Source organism: Salvelinus alpinus, chromosome 9 (genome assembly GCF_045679555.1).
Source record: "Salvelinus alpinus chromosome 9, SLU_Salpinus.1, whole genome shotgun sequence".
Lineage (NCBI taxonomy): Eukaryota > Metazoa > Chordata > Actinopteri > Salmoniformes > Salmonidae > Salvelinus > Salvelinus alpinus.
The window spans coordinates 77,250,121-77,271,994 of NC_092094.1; the positions used below are offsets into that span (position 1 = coordinate 77,250,121).

At 45.3% G+C, this 21,874-nt stretch overlaps 1 protein-coding gene across 3 annotated transcripts in view; it reads right to left on the reverse strand.

The window, feature by feature from the left end:
* Positions 1-1,420: 1,420 nt before the first annotated feature.
* LOC139530660 (peroxidasin-like) overlaps positions 1,421-21,874 on the reverse strand; it is an 82,144-nt gene continuing 61,690 nt past the window's right edge. For 2 of the 3 annotated variants that reach the window (XM_071327248.1, XM_071327247.1), the window contains 11 exons: positions 21,491-21,647; positions 20,694-20,802; positions 18,997-19,154; positions 16,986-17,992; positions 16,318-16,814; positions 16,079-16,213; positions 15,718-15,926; positions 6,134-6,248; positions 5,821-5,953; positions 4,722-4,835; positions 1,421-4,147 (listed from right to left, as the gene is read on the reverse strand). In XM_071327248.1, coding sequence (XP_071183349.1) covers positions 3,977-4,147; positions 4,722-4,835; positions 5,821-5,953; positions 6,134-6,248; positions 15,718-15,926; positions 16,079-16,213; positions 16,318-16,814; positions 16,986-17,992; positions 18,997-19,154; positions 20,694-20,802; positions 21,491-21,647 — 2,805 coding nt within the window. In that variant the 3' untranslated portion in view covers positions 1,421-3,976. The remainder of the gene's footprint in view (positions 4,148-4,721; positions 4,836-5,820; positions 5,954-6,133; positions 6,249-15,717; positions 15,927-16,078; positions 16,214-16,317; positions 16,815-16,985; positions 17,993-18,996; positions 19,155-20,693; positions 20,803-21,490; positions 21,648-21,874) is intronic. The other variant, XR_011666094.1, reaches the window with a different exon arrangement.

Below are 21,874 nucleotides of genomic sequence, written 5' to 3' on the forward strand. Positions count from 1 at the left end.
ACTATTGAGGGAAGAAGCAGTCAGCTGGTATTCTGTCTATAATGGAGTGGCGAGCAGTCACCGGATCTCAACCTTATGGTACGTAAGAAGTGCCCATCAAGCCAATCCAATTTGTGGGAGATACTTCAGGAAGCATGGGGAGAAATCTCTTCAGATTACCTCAACAAATTGACAACTAGAATGCCAAAGGTCTGCAAGGCTGTAATTGCTGCAAATGGAGGATTCTTTGACGAAAGCAAAGTTTGAAGGACACAATTATTATTTCAATTAAAAATCATTATTTAGAACCTTGTCAACGTCTTGACTAAATTTCCTATTAATTTTGCAACTCATTTCATGTACGTTTTCATGGAAAACAAGGACATTTCTAAGTGACCCCAAACCTTTGAAGAGTAGTGTAGGACTATTTGTTCCAGGGTTTCAGAACCAAATTAGGTTAAATGTTGAAGGCAATCCCGGGACAGACTGCTGAAGACATAATCCAGAGACAATGGTTGGGATATCTTTGTAAGAGCTACAATAAATCATTGCATCAGACATCCTACTTGAAAATAAAAGTCCTTTCAAGTGAACACTTTGGTTGAAAAGATCCCGTTCATTTTTACCCGAGGTACATCTGAGACAGGCTTTTCCTCACAAAAACATTCAAAAAGCACCCATGGCATGATGATGATGCATAACAGTACTAATGTTTGAGGATCAATGGAAGAGATGTCATTCAGTAAACACCAGCTGTCTCCTGTTTGGTTAACAAAGCTTTCTGATGCTTGTTGGTCTGTTTACAACACATCTGTGCACCACACAAAGGGAGGGGGAACAATTTACAATGAGGATGTGACTAAATCTATAATTACATCAGGTATCAAAAGGCATTGTTCGTTCCCACACAAGAGTAAAGCTGGTCAGGGAAAACAACTGTCCCTATAGATGAGGTAACCAAAGACATTGGTAGGTCCCAAAACAGAACATTTCTATCATTCTACAGACCAATCTAGAGAGAAATGAAATGAAGCACAGCCATCCTCCAACTAGTAAACCCATAGTACATCTGGGTCTGTTTAACTCCACAATGCCACAACACAGATACCCACAGACAGATTTCCCTTAGTCACACAGGGGATAGGGTTTCCACGACAACAAGTATTCATTAAACACGACTTACTTTTGTTCTCCACTCAAGTCTAAAATCCATATCACAACAGACCATGAGGAATGGCTATATACAGTAGAACAGTACAGGATTGCGAGCATTGGGGAAAAACTGTGTTAGGTCACATCTGTTTTAAGACATACAACTCGATTATCAATCTTCTTTACGCGAGGCAGTATTGTACATGTTTACCCATACGGAGACTGTTAGGAAACATATCTAAAGGGAGAAGCAGCATCCACTCGGGAAATAATAGGCCAGACACAAACATTGTGGTTGTGTATTTCAAATGTGGCCTATTTTTATTATTATTATTATTATTGTAGAGGCGTACATTACAGTGCAAACAATTCTTTGGCAAACTTACAATACAATTGTCAGATAGGTATCCACTTTGACCACTGACGTTGGGACAGTGTAGGTGAAGCATGTTCAGTCTGGTAGAGCAGTGCATTCCGTTGACAGTGGTGGGTTTGGGGAACAAAAGAGAGACCACTAAGATGAGGGGTTAGAATGAAAATAAAAAGTGGGAGCCAAGCCCTGGGAGTTCACGCATACACATTCACACACACACTGTACAGACACACACACTGGAGCAGGAGTAAAAACAATGGTACCGCAAAGGCAATGACAGGGAGGAGAAAATAAAAGGTTAAACACTGAAGGAGATGAAACTGTATAGGTCTACAACACAAAAGCAGGGAACATCCATGTGGTTTGATACCAATGTGCCAACATTGCTATGAGGCTCCACCACCATCACATGATTGCTTTGACATTCTTGGAGAAACCCCAAACACCTCCAGCATACTGTACATACTGTATCGGATTTCTGGGACATTCTGAGCACATCACCATGACAACACAAAGATAATGCAGAAGATAACTATGAATCACTGTTTGAGCAGAGTGGACCAGCACAAGGGGCTGAGTGACTGGTATTTGGGCCTGTATGTGTGTGTGTCTGTCAGCGGGACACACTCAGTTGGCTGATTACTAACAATAGACAGCCTCCAGAAATAAAGCAGCGCCAGATATTTGATTGGCATCCTCTCCCGTTCCCCCTCCCCTCCCATCTGGCTTCCATTAGATAGAAGTGGGGGTCAGAGAGGTCAAAGTCTGCGCCTCGCACACCCGGCCAAATGACGTCACCTCCATCTCCATCGTCTCCCAGGAACCTAAGAGATGAGAGCCAGGCGAGGTTTATCACCCGCGTTAACACTAAAGAGACGCTCCGAGGAGCCGTCAGAAGAAACGGATGATTGGTCACACACACACACACACACACACACACACACACACACACACACACACACACACACACACACACACACACACACACACACACACACACACACACACACACACACACACACTCTCCAGCACACAGAGGAGAATGGTTACAACATCATATTGACTGAGTGCTTGGGAATGGGAAAGGAATGCATGTATGTGAGCGTCCTTCTGTAAACTGGAGCTGAAAAGCTGTGGGTTTGGTTATGAGAGCACCAGATAGTTAAAGTAAAGTGGTATGGCTGCAGTCCTACAATGTCTACGTTTGAGTATGGGTTAATGCTGGACAGAGGGGTGGATGGGACAACTAGGGGTAAGACTGAGAATACTGCTGTGGTAGGTTTGCAGTAGGCACTGAGGGATTAGGCAAACTGAAAATGTCGGGACAAAAACTACTACATCTCTACAGTGGTAACAAATGGCTTTTCACTGCTTTTACAACATGGGAGTGTGAAAAAAGCAGTACATCTTGAGAGATAAAAATGCATTATGCCTTCCAGTAAGAAGTGGTTAGGCCAAAAGAGAACATCCCGCCTCAAACCCAACCCCAACCCCAAGCCGCAGTTCCAACCAACATCCCTCAAGTTGATAAAAGTGTTGACATGGCCTTGAGGAGATAACATATCTAAATACCAGATGTTATTTAGTTCACCAACAGTTGCCATTGGAGACAGATGTGATAACAAGGTAATAATCAGTAGACATCTTTGCATTACAAAAGTTTTTGTAGGGCTTCACATTATCTTCATATGTAAGCAGGTGATACAAAAGGGAGAAATACATACCGGTATTTAGAATATGTTATAGAGCACCATAAACATTTTGTAAAAGCGGAAGTAATTTTGTACATAAAATGTATTTCGAGCAAATAAAAAAAGGTTATCTCAAATGCATTTTTTTTTAAAGATGAGAAGGCACATAATGAGTGTATATGTTGCTTTGCATATTGTTAAAAAACAAACAAAACAAAAACAATACTTTGACATTTTTAGTGACTAAATCGTTAAGATAAAGGGGACAAATAGCACCAGTTTTTTTCCGGCATCTCTAACCTGAGAAAGCTTTGTGAGACAACATGGCCGACCTACTTCCCCTTCCTGCGCGGCTGCAGTGCCATTCCCTCCTCTTCACACCACACATGTGTTTCAGCCATTTTGTGTGGCCTTCAAATGCAGTGGTGGGGTAACACTTCAGATCAGAGACTATCTGAGGCCCTGTTTGGGAGGCCCCGGGCCAGGAAGGGGGGTTGTCCATCTGTCCATCCATCCAATTATTCATCCAGCCATTCATCGTTCCAGAAGGAAGCAGATTAATAGTGACTGCTCTCCCGTTGCCAGTGGATTTGAAACCAAGCCTCCAGCAGTTAGTTGGCCATGGAGACATGACAATCAAAATCAATTAAAAAAAAATATTTATGATTTTTGTAAAAAAAATAAAAAATAAAAAACGAGGCAATTGGGTGCAGGTGGCTGTAAAGTAAGCACACCGTCAGGGTCTCTCCCTCTGTGTGTTTACACGGTGGCCCCTGAGACGTTATACATGCTGGTGGCTACCCGGTGCCTGTTTCCCTGTCTGGGTATGGCTGTTGCTGGCCGCTCCCTCTCCCTGGTTGTGACACACGGGGCAGCATGCTCCTTTTAGCTTCACAGGCCTCTGGCACTCCACCGGCGGACACGACTCCACCAAACACGTCACCTGGGCACCCTGGAGTGAGGGAAGACAAAAAGAGATAGAGGGAGAGAGAGTGAGGGAAAGAGGGAGAGAAATAGAGAGGGGGACCGTCAGGTTTGGCATGAGAGACCTTCCCCTCTGCCAACAGTTAGAACAGTGAGAGACGAGAGAGTCATGGAGATAAAGAGATCAAATGAGTTGGTCAAGCAGAAAGGTGACATATTGTACATGGGTCTGCCGTGCCAGAAGGTTGGTACTGCCAAAAGGTAGAGAGAGAGGATGTAATGCTGGCCAATGGCGCCAGACAAGGACAGAGGACAGGTGTATTCTGGCACTGGCATGGTGCTGAGCGGAGTGGTGCTGGCACTGTCAAACTAATCAGCTAGCCCAACTCCGGACAGTGTAAAAAGGTGTGGGAAGAGTGGCAAACAGGCCTGATAAACTGGGTGTGAATGTGAAAAGTGAATATACTGTACACATCGCACTGTGTGCCTGTTGAGGAGTGGGTGGTGAATAGACTGTGGTTGTGCAAGTCTGTGTGTAGTGTGCACTTGTGTGTGTGGTCTGTATGGACACATACAGTATGTGTGTGTGTGTGTGTACATACTTTGCACTCGCATGTGGAACATGGATCATTCTTCCACCTCTCTCCGTCCGATCGCTCACGACCCGCCGCATCAGTGCAGTCTGTCTTACTCAGACGAGCTTCTAGTCGTTTAATCTGCACAGACAGACAGGGACAGGAGGGGTAAATGGAGATGAAGAAAAGCAGGTATGGAGAGCCAGGTTAGACTATTTTATAAACTAGGTGGTTTGAGTCCCGAATTCTGATTGGCTGAACTATAACAAAACATTTAGTTTTACAGATCCAATTACGTTGGTAACCAGTTTATAATAGCAATAACGCTCCTCAGGGGTTTCTGATATATGGAGACTATACCACGGCTAAAGGCTGTGTCCAGGCACTCCAGGCATTGCGTCATCCGTAAGAACAGCCCTTAGCCGTGCCTTATTGGCCATATACCACACCTCCTCTGGCCTTACTGCTTTAGTAATGCACCCCATGAGGCCCGTGATGCCATCTTTCTCAGCTAACTGAAGAGCAGAGCGCCACACAAAGCACGTACACACATATGTACACACACACACAGCCCACGTCTTTCCTGTAATACGAGTCAGCGCGAACAACCTAGATTTATTTAACCATCGACTTACAATTAATACCCCTCCCTTAGCATTGAAAGACCTAGGCAGCACACAGAGGGGCCAAAGCTGGGACTCAGGGCCCAGTCTGTTTAAATCCTCTATACCGGTGAGGACTTAATCAAAGCCATGTTAGCCTACAGCACCGTTAGTTCCCCTTCATCCCACCCCAGTGTGCTACATGCTATATGATCATCTACCCTCAGGCAGCATATCACATTCAATCTGGGGATATTGAAAATAGGCTAATAATAATATTGGAACAGTGTCTGGATTCTACACGGTTCTGTATGGGTTCTACCTGTAAGAGCCTGAGCTGAACATGTCTGGACTTGCAGTGTAAAGGAAGGAGGGAAATAAGCACTCAAATCACTACCCCAAAAATACCTGTTGTTGCTATTTGAATGTGTGCTGAGCAGCCAGAATGAAATTGGGGTAACACTCAAGTCGTGAGGAACAAACCCAGCTGATGTAGCCTGTGTGCAGTATACAACTGCTCTCACCTGCTTTCGTAAACTTGTGATTGTCTTCTGCATGTCTACGACAAAGTCTTGGAAGTCATTCAGCGAGGGTTCAGTGCTTTGTTGTGAGGTGAGGGTGACATTCACAAGATTTTCAGTAGCGTCTTCAGCTGGGCTGGAATGTAAGAAAACACATCCCAAAATTCAGCACAACCTAATTATAGCATAACTTTGTAAGTTATAATGGTTTTAGTCACCACAGTTGTTAGCTATGACGCAGAATGGTTATCACATCCAAGGAACTTAATGTAGTCAGAGAACGACAAGGTACCAAACAAGTGGCATTAGTAGTTACCTGATGTTCTGCTCTATGCTGTTGGCAGGCTTCTTGTCTGCAGAGCTCTGATCCACTGACCTGCGCCCTCTGAAATGGTAGGACAGGGCGTTGAACTGACCCTTGGTCCTGCAGTCTGGGGGATGGGGGGGTACAACAACTCACAATTTAGACAACGGGGCATATCAGGAAACTCAGATTGCATAAAGGCCAATGCGTTAAAGCCCAGGGCCCATGCACTGTGCAGTCTTAGCTGGTAAGGGTGGTAGCTGAAGTGTCTCTGCTTATAGTCTCTCACTCACACCTTAGTACAATGTGGTGGGTGGTAGGTGGGGGATCTTCCCTGAATACACAACACTTCATCTGCCAGTCCCCTTTCATCACACTTCAAAGAGCTGATCTGAGAGCAGGGCTAATGAGAGGCCACTCTCCCACACACGGCCATTCAGACTGGTCCCAGAACAGATAATACACTCGACTCACCAGCCCTCAAACACATACACACCTTATAGACGGGTTGCCTGACAAAGTCACGAAAATGTTAAGCTCGCATCGCAGGGGTAGAAGGCCGCAGAGGTGGGACAAGGTCCGAGTCTCAAGTCGAGTCCCAAGTAGAACAGGTCAAGACTGGAGTCAAGTCCAAGTCGTGCATTCTAACAGCAAGTCAAGTCCAGTCAGAAGTTTTCAAGTCCAGTAAAAAAAAATCTATACGTGCAATGACTTCAAATACAAATCTTTGTCTATTTATTGAGGCTACCAGACAGCCCTTTTCATTATTTTGTCCTCAACACCTTTGGATTATGTAATTGTAAAATATAGACCTTGTAGCTGTGGTAAGGGCCTGTAATCAGCAGAAGGCAGGGCAGGTTGAAGTGCTCAGAGTGTAGATTTATTTCCAGGTCTTGGTGATCCAATGGTGAAAGTGTCATATTATCAAAAATATACAAGTAGATTTACTAAATATTCACGGATATACACGGGCAATAGCCCAAAATAAATAACCTCTGTGTCAGGCTTAACCTGTCCTATCTGAACGGACACAGGTAGAGGGGGAGAGTATAGAGCCTTACTTTGGCCCTCAGGACCATACAATTACCCAATTGGCAATTACAACGAATAAACTGATTCTACAATATAAAAGGCAATTTCCACATCCATTGTTAAAATGGTACATTTGTCTTTAATCCGACTTAATGAGTGCTAATGATATTTCAACACCATGCATACATGGAACAATAATGTTCTCTTATTCAACGTTCTGACTCCGAAGCGTGGAGCGCAGGCCACGTATCCTATTTCTATGTTCACTGAGGCGCGGGGGCTACTATAGCAACATCGTCTAGAACATAGGACACAGACACATGGAACTCCGACATAATCAGGGAAATATGAATACAGGAAATGTTACATTGAATTAAATAAACAGAACTTCTACCCCATGAGTCTTGCGACCGTTCATGTGCACTATAAACGTTGCGCCCACTCAGAGCAGGGTAACAAATGGATGGCTAAATGAAAATGTATTGTAGACCTATCAAACATGAAACAGAAATGTCTACCTGTTGCAATAAATGGTACGGGGATGGAATGATGACACGATAGCAATTACTGTAGTATTATATATAATATAGATTTACCACATAGGGCCTATGCATTTAAACGTGTGAAAGCAATATCAAACATTTCAACAAAATCTAAAAATAACTCCACTGGCGTGAGTTTGGAGAGCGCAAGTGAAGAGCCGCGCCTATGGTGCATAATTAATTTTAATAACAAATTCCAAATAAAAGCTTCATAAGTAAATAATCAATTTCAAGCAATTGTTACATACCAAAAGACCAGTAGGCCAAAGCTAGCAATTGTTGCCCCATTGCTGGTGGGCTTGCAGAGTAAACAGTTCATATTCTTGATCACCACATTTTTTGGAGCTGCATATTTATTTATTATGACAATCCTCTCTCCCTGCAATTTGACGTTTGCGTTGCACCAGATCCTGTGCTGATTGACAGTTTGTTGGTCCAATCAGAGTGCCAAGTGTGTGTTTCACTAGCCAATCTGTTTAGATTTAGATGTTGGGCGATGCTGCGGCTACTGACTCTGACTGCGTGTAGAGTAATCCACATTGACTCTGTGCCACAAAATGAGTGACAAAACATTGTTATGATTCTGATCAGATTGCTAGCAACAATGACAGGAAGCTGCCATGTGGGGAATCATAGGTGGCTTGTTTCAGTTAGTTGTATCTTGTTCTTGATACCATGTCTTGTTTAGAGGTCTTTTGAATGATACCATGTCTATGATAATATGGCCAAAATTCACTAGTTCGCAAACTAACAACTGTAGCAATGTATTTGAAAGACAAGTGCTTATTGTGAAAATGCATTTACTCTGTCCTCTTCTCCTCTGACCCTATCCAAGTCTGACCCTCTCCACTGACAGGATATTCACTGTTTATTAGCTCGTCTTTTCCCATGTTCATTTGTGAAGGCTAAATGAATCCCGGGTCAGATCCAAGAGAAGAAAGGAAAACAATTATCTAAGGATAAGAGACACAGAGCGCCCTTTATTAAACCAGAGTCATATATTTCATACCAAAATCATTAGGTCTGGCTCTTAAATTCTAAAGGGGAATAATCTGAGCTCATAGCAAGAACTGATTAAACTAGTTGGCTGTTGTCCAATGCTGATGTGATACAGTCATAATGGCATTCTTGACTTGATTTCTGACATTTGATCATTTCACTATTACTTGATGAATTACCATTTTACAGTCAACATGTTTCAAGCAAACCAACATAGTCCCTGTGCACAAGAACGCCAAGGTAACCTGTCTAAATGACTACCGCCCCGTAGCACTCACATCTGTACCCATGAAAGGCTTTTAGGCTAGTCATGGCTCACATTAATTAAATCCTGGACCCACTCCAATTCACATACCGCCCCAACAGATCCACAAATGACGCAATCTCTATTGCAGTGGTTCCCAAACTTTTTCACTCAGGCCCCCCTTCCAGCATTGGGGAACATCCCCTTATTTCCTGTAATTCTACACATTTTGTCATGGGGTGCAGAGAAAATGTTGCAGTTTTAAAGCTAATTGTCTTGTAATTCTATACATTTTGCCATGTTTAATTTGTATTCATATGATATTTGAGTGACTCAAACATTAGAACAAAATCTATGGGCTAAAAAACCTGGCAAAAAAACCTGAGCTGACAGTTGCTCTGGACATTTCTGACAAGTTATACTGTAGCTCTCTAAGGTCTGCAATGACTAACAAGAGGAAAACTGATGATGCACTACCCAATTTCAAAATTGCACCTTGTGCATTCTACTATTACAACTTTCAAGAGTAAGTTTGGGGGGGACGGACGGACGGACGACAGGTTTTTTAAATATTAGCAAATTTATTAAAATAAAAAAACAGAAATACTTTATTTAGATAAGTATTCAGACCCTTTGCTATGAGATTCGAAATTGAGCTCATGTGCATCCTGTTTCCACTGATCATCCTTGAGATGTTTCTACAACTTGATTGGAGTCCACCTGTGGTAAATTCAATTGATTGGACATGACTTGGAAAAGCACACACCTGTCTATATAAGGTCCCACAGTTGACAGTGCATGTTAGAGCAAAAACCAAGCCATGAGGTCAAAGGAATTGTCTGTAGAGCCCCGAAACAGGATTGTGTAGGCACATATCTGGGGAAGGCTACTAAAACATTTCTGCAACATTGAAGGTCCCCAAGAACACAGTGACCTCCATCATTCTTAAATGGAAGAAGTTGGAACCACCAAGAATATTCCTAGAGCTGGTCGCCCTGCAAAACTGAGCAATCGGGGGAGAAGGGCCTTGGTCAGAGAGGTGACCAAGAACCCAATGGTCACTCTGACAGAGCTCCAGAGTTCTCTGTGGAGATGGGAGAAGCTTCCAGAAGGACAACCATCTCTGCAGCACTCCACCAATCAGGCCTTTATGGTAGAGTGGCCAGACGGAAGCCACTCCTCTGTAAAAGGCACTTGACAGCCCGCTTGGAGTTTGCCAAAAGGCACCTAAAGACTCTCAGACCATGAGAAACAAGATTCTCTGGTCTGATGGAACCAAGATTGAACTCTTTGGCCTGAATGTCAAGCGTCACATCTGGAGGAAAGAAAATGCACCTTCCAACAGGACAACGACCCTAAGCACACATCCAAGACAACGCAGGGGTGGCTTTGGGATAAGTCTTTGAATGTCCTTGACTGGCCCAGCTAGAGCCCAGACTTGAACCAAATCAAACAACTCTGGAGACCTGAAAATAGCTGTTCAGTGACACTCCCCATCCAACCTGACAGAGCTCGAGAGGATCTGCAGAGAAGAATCGGAGAAACTCCCCAAATACAGGTGTGCCAAGCTTGTTGCGTCAAACTCAAGAACACTGGAGGCTGTAATCGCTGCCAAAGGTGCTTCAACAAAGTACTGAGTGAAGGGTCAGAATACTTATGTAAATGTGAAATAGCCGAATGTACACATTATTTTGTATATATAGTGTAGATCACTGGGGCCGAACTCCCTGCCATCCAGGACCTCTACACCAGGCGGTGTTAGAGGAAGGCCCTAAAAATTGTCAAAGACTCCAGCCATCCAAGTCATAGACTGTTCTCTCTGCTACCGCACGGCAAGCGGTACCAGAGTTTGAGACTAAAAGGCTCCCGAACAGCTTCCACCCGCAAGCCATAAGACTGCTGAGCAGTTAATCAACTGGCTACCTGGACTATTTACATTGACCCCATTTTGTAAAAAAAATGTTGTTGTTATTTTTTTGCACTGACTCAATGCACACTCACTAGACTCTATCCACACACTCACAGATACAACACTGACACTCCAAAAGACACACGCTAACACACACGCTAACACAAACACACATATTGGCGCCACACACACACACACTGACGCCACACACACACTACATACGCTCACACACACACACACACATATTGATGCCACACACACACACACACACACGCACACGCACACTTCACACTCTGTTTATTATCTATCCTGATTGCCTAGTCCCTTTTACCCCTACCTACATGTACATGCTCTATTACCTAATTTACCTCAACTACCTGGTACCCCTGCACATTGACTCTGTATTGTTTCTCCTGGTATCTAGCCTCGCTATTGTTCTTTTATTGCGTTACTATTTCCTTACTTGTTTTTTTTGCAAATATTTTTCTTACTTTTTAACTCTACATTAATGGGAATGGGCTCGTAAATAAGCATTTACGGTATTCGGCGCCTGTGACCAATAAAATGTGATTTACCAAAGGGTGGAGGAAGAGTGGGGTGAAACATTCCCCACATTAACATTTTTTGTCATTTAACAGACACTCATTTCCAGAGCCATTTACAGTAGTGAGTGGATACATTTTGTGAACTTGTCCCCTGTGGGAATTGAACCAACAACCCTGGTGTTGCAAGCACCATGCTTTACCAACTGAGCCACACGGGACCAGCACACCACAGTATCCACCTGAATACAAATGTTTTTTTTTAACTCAGTGCAACTCATGCCTTCATCCAACATATTCAAATGATCCAAAGGAAAATGCACGGTGACTGGAGTGTCTCACAGTAGTGAGTAAATAGCTTATTATGTGTAATAGCCTACTGCTCACAGAAGTCCTGTATTCTCACCCAGCCACCCAGAATAAGATGCTCAGAGTCATCCACTCAGGGGTTCGTTGGAGGGAACATTCAGCTGCTCTCCAAATATGAAAACCTCTTCTGCACCCCAGACACTACTACCGCATGCTTTGGCAAATTCAGTAAATTGGTGAATTGGCTGCGCTGCTCGTACATCTGACGACACGTTAACCAAACAATGTGGATGAAGCGAGACAAACTCCCACTGAAAGCTCTCAAACGTGTACCTACTGTCATCCCATTGTATCCCGCTGGGTTAGTAAATGAAATCCTAGGATAGAATGAACAACATCAGGGCTTTAACTCTCAATATAATCTCTAGCCCCTACAATCACACGGTAATATCTCAAAAAAATCCTGGCTATGTAACAGCAGTTCTGGGGTCAGATGGTAATAGGGTACAACAGAAGAGGTAGCTGATTCTCTTCATCTCTCAAGACAAACACTACCAAAATCAGCTAAATAACCCATTGCATTTACTCTAATGTTGATTAAAGGTACATTTGAGCCACTCATCAATTCAAAAGATACCCAAGCCCTGCCCTAGTCAATGCCCAGTTTCACTGTGAGAAGATGAAGCCTGGAGACATGTGAATTATTTCATCTCTTCACTATCTTATCTTGCTTGATGTTTTCACATGACAGCAGTCATACAGATAGCACTGTCAGACAAATGCACAAAGTCAAACTTTTGTAAATGCTGTTTAAAACACTGTGGGGTACTGACCAATGATTACACACAAAGCCCAATCAGGTGCCTCCTAATCGAATGTTAGCACAACATGACAGAGAACTGGACCCTTGTCCTGCTGCTTCTGACTACACATTCCACAGAACTAAACGTCCGAACATTGACACTGTGTAGCCCTGAGTACCAGTCTTGGTGGTGTTCTTTATTTGCCACAGTCCACAAGTGTGTAACACAGCATCAACACAACCGAGCCCAGAGACTCCCAATTCCCACAGATCGCTACATTGGAACAAAGCCACATAGAAAGACAATACACTAGAGCTGTGTTCGAAATACCCATACTAACATACTGTATACTACATACTTAATGAGTATATACTACATACAGTATATCAGATACTATTAGTTAATTTAAGTATACTCTAAACTAACAGTATCCTTTCAGTTGAGCCTACTAGCTCGTCGCCTGTCTACCGGAAATTGATGCTGTTGCTATCGTTAGGATCTGATTTTCAGAGTACAAACTCAACGGATACTATGAAAGATTTAAACCACGTTTATTCTGCTCAGAGGGTCAATTCAGCTGCATTAGACAAAAACATGGTTTCATCCGTGGTAGTATACATACCTCACTTTGGGTGGAGTCTCCTCGTTATCACTAAACATTGCATCATTATTGCTACGCAGGGAGCTGAGTGATCTGGGCCTTAAACGGTTCCTCCCCTTATCAGTACTGCTACATGTGATCATTTCCCCTGCACTCAGCCTCTCCCAAGCTTCATTATGGCACCCCTCATGTCTCTATTATACCTGATGATTAATAATATAAAAAGCTCAGAAACCAAACCTATCACTATGCAACCTTGTGCTAGCTAGTTAGCATAACAAATGACTACTTAGATATTTTACGACTTAGGGTGTGTTCTTAAATTCAATCTGGAGTGCCAGAGTGCGCTCGTAAATTCAGAGCGTTGTCAGATTGTCAGTATGTAAATTCCGAGCGTTTCGCTGTTAGGAGGGCACACTGGACGCTCAAGCCGAGGAGTAGTGTTGATTTGAGCGTTCTGACTTTACAAGCTAACGTTGGTTAGCTTGCTAGCTACTTCCAGGTACAAATGAACCACTCTGACCATCTTACTCGCCCTAGCAGAGCTGGTTAGGCAGTTTTCATGTTATCCAGAGCATTGGTGACTGTAACTGTGCTGCTGGCAACACTTTAATTACCCTTTTTTGCCAACGTTTACTGACACCGGCCAACTTCAACGGGTGTTTTAAGCGCTCGTAAATTCATTATTCTGCACTCTGGTACACTCAGACGAAAGTGCTCTGAAATCGAGTGAATTTACGAAAGCACTCGAATGTCCATTGAGAACGCACAATGACTATACCATTTAGCTAAGTTAAGAATGATGGGAAAAATATAATAAACGTTGGGTAGTTAGTTAGCCTATAGTTAATATACTGGCAAGTTTGATGCATAAGTAGCCAACTGCTGTAATGATATGCTATGTGGTTCATAAGGACAACGTACCTAACAAATTGTCAGCCAACATAACGTGTAAGGTAACTTACTTGAAAAGTCATTACTTTACTACATTGCTCAACATCTTCTTAACATTTGTCATAATTAGTTAAAGCAATTCATTTGTATCCACTCTCTTGTACTTCAGCTACATATTTTCCACCATTTCCTTCAAATCTGAAAATGATGTGAAGCCACGCCCATTTCCTGAAGAATTGCATCATGGGCCCTAAAGTACGGTAAAAGTGTCCTCTGCGCGTATAATTCATATTTTGGGGAATTTAGTATGACATCTGGGAACTTTTGGCATACTGACTACAATTGAAGTCGTAAGTATACATACACCGGGCTTAGAGTCATTAAAACTAGTTTTTCAACCACTCCACAAATGTCTTGTTAAAACAAACTAGTTTTGTCAAGTCGGTTAGGACATCTACTTTGTGCATGACGCAATTCATTTTTCCAACAATTGTTTACAGACAAATGATTTCACTTATAATTCACTGTATCACAATTCCAGTGGGTCAGAAGTTTACATACACTAAGTTGACTGTGCCTTTAAACAGCTTGGAAAATTCCAGAAAATTATGTCATGGCTTTAGAAGCTTCTGATAGGCTAATTGACATCATTTGAGTCAATTGGAGGTGTACCTGTGGATGTATTTCAAGGTCTACTTTCAAACTCAGTGCCTCTTTGCTTGACATCATGGGAAAATCAAAAGAAATCAGCCAAGACCTTAACATTTTAGACCTCCACAAGTCATCCTTGGGAGCAATTTCCAAACGCCTGAAGTTACCACGTTCATCTGTACAAACAATAGTACGCAAGTATAAACACCATGGGACCACGCAGCCGTCATACCGCTCAGGAAGGAGATGCGTTCTGTCTCCTAAAGATGAATGTACTCTGGTGCGAAAACTGAAAATCATTCCCGGAACAACAGCAAAGGTACAAAAGTATCTATATCCACAGTAAAATGAGTCCTATTTCGACATAACCTGAAAGGTCGCTCAACAAGGAAGAAGCCACTGCTCCAAAACCGCCATAAAAAGCCAGACTACGATTTGCAACTGCACATGGGGACAAAGATCATACTTTTTGGAGAAATGTCCTCTGGTCTGATGAAACAAAAATAAAACTGTTTGGTCATAATGACCATCGTTATGTTTGGAGGAAAAAGGGGGAGGCTTGCAAGCCGAGGAACACCATCTCAACCGTGAAGCACGGGGGTGGCAGCATCATGTTGTGGGGGTGCTTTGATGCAGGAGGGACTGGTGCACTTCACAAAATAGATGGCTTCATAAGGGAGGAAAATTATGTGGATATATTGAAGCAACATCTCAAGACATCAGTCAGGAAGTTAAAGCTCGGTCGCAAATGGGTCTTCCAAATGGACAATGACCCCAAGCACACTTCCAAAGTTGTGGCAAAATGGCTTAAGGACAACAAAGTCAAGGTATTGGAGTGACCATTGGAAGTGCCACGCTCTGACCTCAATCCTATAGAAAATTTGTGGGCGGAACTGAAAAAGCGTACACGTCACAATTCACGTCACAAATAGTATGGTAGTGCGGTTACTATGAGCATTCGAACACAGCTTATGTCTATGACAAAATGTAGTGGACTATCTAGGGAAGAAGAAGTCCTTCAAGACACAGCATCAATGTGAATAACGTGTTTTATATGCCATGTGACCCACCTTCGCAGCAGTCCTGCCACATGCGCAAGTCAATGTTGGGGATGTCATCACAGCTGCCGTATCCGTGGGGCAGCTCTGCCACGTTGAACACGTCCTGCTGGATACGGGTGATGTTGTCACCGTTGTCACACAGCACCCTTGTCAGAGACGCCTGCTTCAGCTGGGTCAGCTGGGCCGGGGTGAACACACCTGGGTTTTCATACCAGAACCTGGTAGCACCAGGAGGAGGGAAGGTTACACTAGTTATCTGTAAACACACCATAAATACAAAGGCTACCCTTCTGTAACTATCTCATCCTACTGAAAGGGAGGGAAAAAATTATTCTGACTAGAATTGGTAGCTGAGGGGATGTGAGCTCACCGGTCCCCGTCTCTGAGTCGTTTGAACTGGGCAGCCAGCAGACACATAAGGGTGGGCCCCAGCCGGCTCCCAGGAACTAGGTCCTCAGCCATCAGAGCAGGAAACAGGTCGATGTTCAGGGGAGTGCCGTATAGCCTGGAGAGAGAGAAAAATACAGATTGTTTTTGATAAGGTAATTCAGTAATTTAACCTTGATTTATCCAGGGGCGAGTTTCCTGAAAGCCTCATAGCTAACATACCTCTGTAGCTTCTCCCTGACTTGGGGGTTCTTGATCTCGTTCCTCAGGTCATCAAAGCTCTGTGCTGAGGTCAGGTTACAGAAGGTCCGGTAGTCGTTGTAAGGCGGTATCCCGTGATCCCTTCCTCTCTGGATGTTCATGGCGGCCAGGTCCAGCGCCACGGAGTGGGCCATGGAGAACAGCCTCTCCGTCAGCTCCGTGTTCAACAGCTGGGTCGACACGCGCATCTTCCCCGCCACGCCGAACAGGCCCCGCAGCAGGGGGTCGATGCCCCCTTCGTTGACGATGCGGAAGGGAGAGAAGAAGGCGCGGTGTAGGGAGATGTGGCCCTGGGGGATGGGCTGGAAGTTCTCATCCAACCGGTACAGGATGGGGTTGATGAGGGTGTGTCCGAAGCGGAAGGCGGCCGTGGCGAAGGCGTTGAGGATGCCGGCGTTGACGTTGGGGTTGTAGCCGCGGTAGTCACCAATCAGCTTCATCCCAACGTCACCCAGGACCTGAGGGAGGGGGTGAAATCATCATCATCAATATTACAGTCAACATCATACTTTTAATTACTTACAGACACAGTACCCTTCATCAATCTGAAGACCTTTCACAAAACCCTATGTTAGAGTATGAGAAAGAAGTAGATTTATATTATGAGAGAGAGAAGTGCAGGTTCTCACCTTGGGCAGCCAGTGGTTGTAGGTGATGTGCTGCATCTGTGCGCCAACTATCTTCCTTGCTTCGTGGTAGATGATGTCGCCGTCCCAGTGTGGGTTGAGTCGGAGCAGCTCTGTAGCCACGCGGTTGTGTTCCCTGAACCACACTGTGTGCATGGATGTCAGACCCAGCTGCTCGTTGGCCCTGTGGTCTCCGGCCAGAAAGCAGGGGATGGGGCTCTCGTTCTCATCCCTCATACACTCTGTAGGGGGCCCCGTGGCGAAGGGTAGCAGGGGCTTCCCAGAGCGTTGGACGATGCCCTGCCTCAGCAGACCCCTCTGACTGGCCAGGTCGCGGACCTCCTCCGACTCGTGGCGTGAGCTGCCGTACACGTTGGACGCGTCAATGTATGACGTCAGCTGGTTGATCTGTTCCCGTGGAAACACGCTGTTCATGAGGAGGGACGTCATACCGCTGCCGCAGACGGGGCTGGAGCGTACGAAGAACATGCAGCGTGCTCCGCTGCGCGCCTGCCGAGGGTCCCCCGGGGGGAACTGGATGGGGAAGCAGGGGGCGTCGTTGGTGCACACGTCAGTGCACAGCTGGCCGTCGGAGAAACGTGACTGGCTGAGGGCGGCAACGGTGGAATCCAGATCGTGGTCCAGGAACTGCCCCCACTGCATCAGCATGTGGGTGTAGCGGTCGTCCGGGGTGACGGTCTCCGTGCCGATCATGGTGGTGGAGACGAGGCGGGGCAGGGGCAGGGCATGGCCGTGCTGCTGCCGGCCGCTGGCGCCGCGTGGCAGGTTGAAGCCGTTGTCGTAGACCGACTTGAGGAGGCGCTGGAAGGCGGTGAGGGAGGCGCCCCACATGGGGTGCTGCAGGTTGTTGCAGGTGCCGTCGTGGCTGCGGTACTTCTGGTGGAAGCAGATGTCAGAACAGTTGTTGAAGCGGCGGTGGGCCGTGCAGCCTGATAGGTTGGCGATCACATCCAGGAAGTGAGGGGACACCAGGTCATTGTAGCGGAACGCTGGGGACGGAGGCAGGGAAAAGAGGTTTTAGTCAGGTTATAAGGCTATGTACTACACTGCTACATTAACGTTATAGTTCCAACTAACAGAGGAGACTGCTGATTGCAGCATGTAGGCTATTAATGTTTGCCTTGGCAATCTAAACCTGCATCCTGAGGGCACAGACTGGAGTTTTCCTCTGACATGTCCTGACTCGCTACAGCTCCAGTGTGTGTGTGTGTGTGTGTGTGTGTGAGGGGAGCCTTGTGTAGCTCAAATCAATGGGGAAAAGTGAGACTTCCTGTCAGCAGTCAGCTAGCGGAGCAAACAGCAACACCCACCACCACCCCTCCCATCGCCCACAAAATCCCACCTCTCTGGTCACTCACAGAATCGATCCAGCCATACACAACCTGCAGGGTAGCAGTGCTGGGGGTGTGCCAGGTCACATAGACATAAACCAAACAGGCTACATTGTTTTTGCTGACGGGCAAAAGTTAGGGGCCGGTGTAACAATGAACACTTGACTGTTGTCATAACCAGTGAAAACACTGTGCCTGCCTCTCTCTCTCATCTGATGCCTGTAGCACCACAGGGCCTTATGTCAGACAGTGTTCTCCACTAACTCATACAACTGGTCTATTGAGCCTGCATGGCTGTTAAACCTTAGCCACATTAACATGAGCATTTTATGTACCATAAATCCTTAATATGGAGGACCAGTCTCCTTGTTTGGGTCATTGGACACCTCATCTGGACCTGCCAAATCTGGGATGGCTTTCACCCGTGGCAACTGACCACATTCGGCTGCCATTATGCAGGATGACGCATGGGTAGTAAAATACTTTATGACCATCCAGTCAACTGCTCAGTGGTTATCTCACTGGCCCCGGGTCAGAAAGAGAAGAACATGTAATGCAGATGTCTAACACGTTTAACTACATCCAGGGATGTTTTCAGAATCAAGCTAAAGTAGCACAGAGACGGTCATCTTTATTCCATAAGGCTGTGTCTGTTGTCTTACCTGTGCCATTGGTGTCGACCATGAGGCCTTGGTTGACGTGGTTCTGGATGAGGAGCAGGGTCTGCTCGAAGATCTCCCCCGCCCGAGCCTGCTCCACCGTGTAGGGGTCCCTGGGGTAACGGAATAGGGCGAGCAACTCGCCAGGGGTACGAGGATTTCTACAGAGAGAGAGAGAGAGAGAGAGAGAGAGAGAGAGAGAGAGAGAGAGAGAGAGAGAGAGAGAGAGAGAGAGAGAGAGAGAGAGAGAGAGAGAGAGAGAGAGAGAGAGAGAGAGAGAGAGAGAGAGAGAGAGAGAGAGAGAGAGAGAGAGAGAGAGAGAGAGAGAGAGAGAGAGAGATTATTACAGTATCACTCACCATGGAGAACAAATAAAAGTCTGTTTACAGTAATGCTTCAATTATAGTTTTACAGAGTTATTATTTATGACCTGTTTGTCATATGCTGATTCCTGTGTATCCTGCGCCTGCAAGTCTTTAGGATAGAGACAAAGAGAGATGGAAATGTTGACATCCCTTCTTTTTTCTTGCCAGGGAAAACAACTCTAATCTGTCTGAATGGTGAAAACTTCCTTCCTGATCCAAATGACATGAGCAGATGAAAGACTTCAGACACAGTCAATAAAACTCCTCTCAACACGCACATTCTCCTCACCGATAACAAACGGGTGGGAGTGAAAAAACTAAACACTAGCTAGCTGATCTCATAATCCATCTCAAGTGTAGGTGGGTGAATAAACCTGCTTTCACTTCCTTATATGGGCATCATATTTCTTTCATACCATCCCAATGACTGCATCGTTATTTGTGAGGTGCTTTGAACGCAGCCTTCATAAACCATGGCACGCATGCACGGACACACAAACACACACACACACACACACACACACACACAGATGCACGCAACCAAGCGCACACATGCCTTGGGTCAGTCCAAGCCAGGCAGGGCAATACCATGTGCTTCCTCTACAGGTGTCACATCTAACCCCAAATCAAAACAAATGGCTATCGTTTAGAGGAATACATGGCCAATGAAGCAAAGCACATTCCCGTTTCCTCCTTAATAACAACTCTTAAAAGAAATATGTAGTATTTAAAGCATCCAAATCAAAAATGTTTGATATGCTAGTCATCCTTTTGGTAAACAGCCTTCAAAGGATCCCTGGACGTGCCAGCCAGTCACAGAGCACAAGGACATGTGACATAGAACTCACTGAGCTCTGTGGGCCCAGAGGCAACTTCTCTTCCTGGGCTTATCATTAGAACAGAGATGGAAATCCCCAGCTAGCTGGCTGTGTGTGTGTGTGTGTGTGTGTGTGTGTGTGTGTGTGTGTGTGTGTGTGTGTGTGTGTGTGTGTGTGTGTGTGTGTGTGTGTGTGTGTGTGTGTGTGTGTGTGTATGTGTGTCTGTCTGTGTGTGTGTGTGTCTGTGTGTGTGTGTCTGTGTCTGTGTCTGTGTGTGTGTGTGTGTGTGTGTGTGTGTGTGTGTGTGTGTGTGTGTCTGTGTGTGTGTGTGTGTGTGTGTGTGTCTGTGTGTCTGTGTGCGTCTGTGTGTGTGTGTGTGTGTGTGTGTGTGTGTGCGTGCGTGTATGGAAACATGCTCCTGTTAAACACATCATCAGTTCAGGAATGATAACGCAACAAAGCTCAGTATCATAAGTTTGATTCCAACCTTCGGACTAAAAAAAGGCATTTGACTTACCCATCAAATAGATGCCTCCTGGTGGATTCGATGGCACTGTCCACGTTGCGGATGGCCTCTTCAATAGACGAGGTCACAAAGGTGTCCCCTTGCCTACTCACTGGAGGCACTGCAAACAGAGAGGCACTGCTGTCACAACCAGTTTAAAAATCAACTAATACCGATAATAAAACGATAGAATGATAGACTGATCAGATGTTTCAATTGCATATGTCCTCCAGTGTGTCATGGGTCACAACAGCATGAGGTAACATGAGTTCAACTAAAGGTTTTAAAATCCTCTCCCCGGACAGCAAGTTAACTGGGTGATTGCCCCATATAGGGCTGGGCGCTTCTGTACATGTGTATCGCAACCCTGAAGACTGGAGAGAACAGAAAACATTTCTGGCAGACTCCAGTGTAGTTCTATAGCGTGCCATGTAAAACATTGAGTGTCTGACATGTGGGCTGCAGACCTGTCCAACATCAACCTATTATGGTCACAGTTCACTGGCAGCACGCTAGCTCGCATCTGCCACAAGACAGCACGTAGGCAGGCCATGGCAAATAAGCAACACTGGGGCTAGAGCTGAGGAGTAGGCCCAACCCATGGTGTTACATGTTACAACAACTGCAGAACAGCCATCACAAAGCCTTGGCTTGGCGAGTGGTAGGGTGTGTGAAGGCTTTGGGTCTAGCCCAGCAAAAACAAATCTGAATCAGGTGTGTTAGAGCAGGGCTGGAACCAAAGCTTGCAGAGCCTATAGTTCTCCACAACTAGTGTTAGCATAGCTTAGCATACTCTAGCTATGTCTTACCTAGGACGGTGAGCACCATGGTAGCGGACTGGTAGCCAATGGGGTTCCGGGCGACACATTCGTAGCGTCCGCCATCGGCTAGACCCACATCCTTGACCTCCAGGAAGCCCTCAGGGGCGATGTGGAACTTCCCACTTTCCGTCACCTGGATGCCGTCCTGTAGAGTTGCCGGGAGAGACGGGAGTTGAAAGGTAAGGAGGTGCGGACTAGTGTGGGGTTATTGGGTCAAACAGGGAACAACATTGCCATAAAGGCTCACAGTAGGGGAGTGTCAGCTCTCACTGGGTTGGGTTATATGGAGTCTATCAAATCAGTTTGGGCTACATGGCTACGTTTTACAATAGGCTGTGATATTCTAGGCTGTACAAAATAACATTTTACATA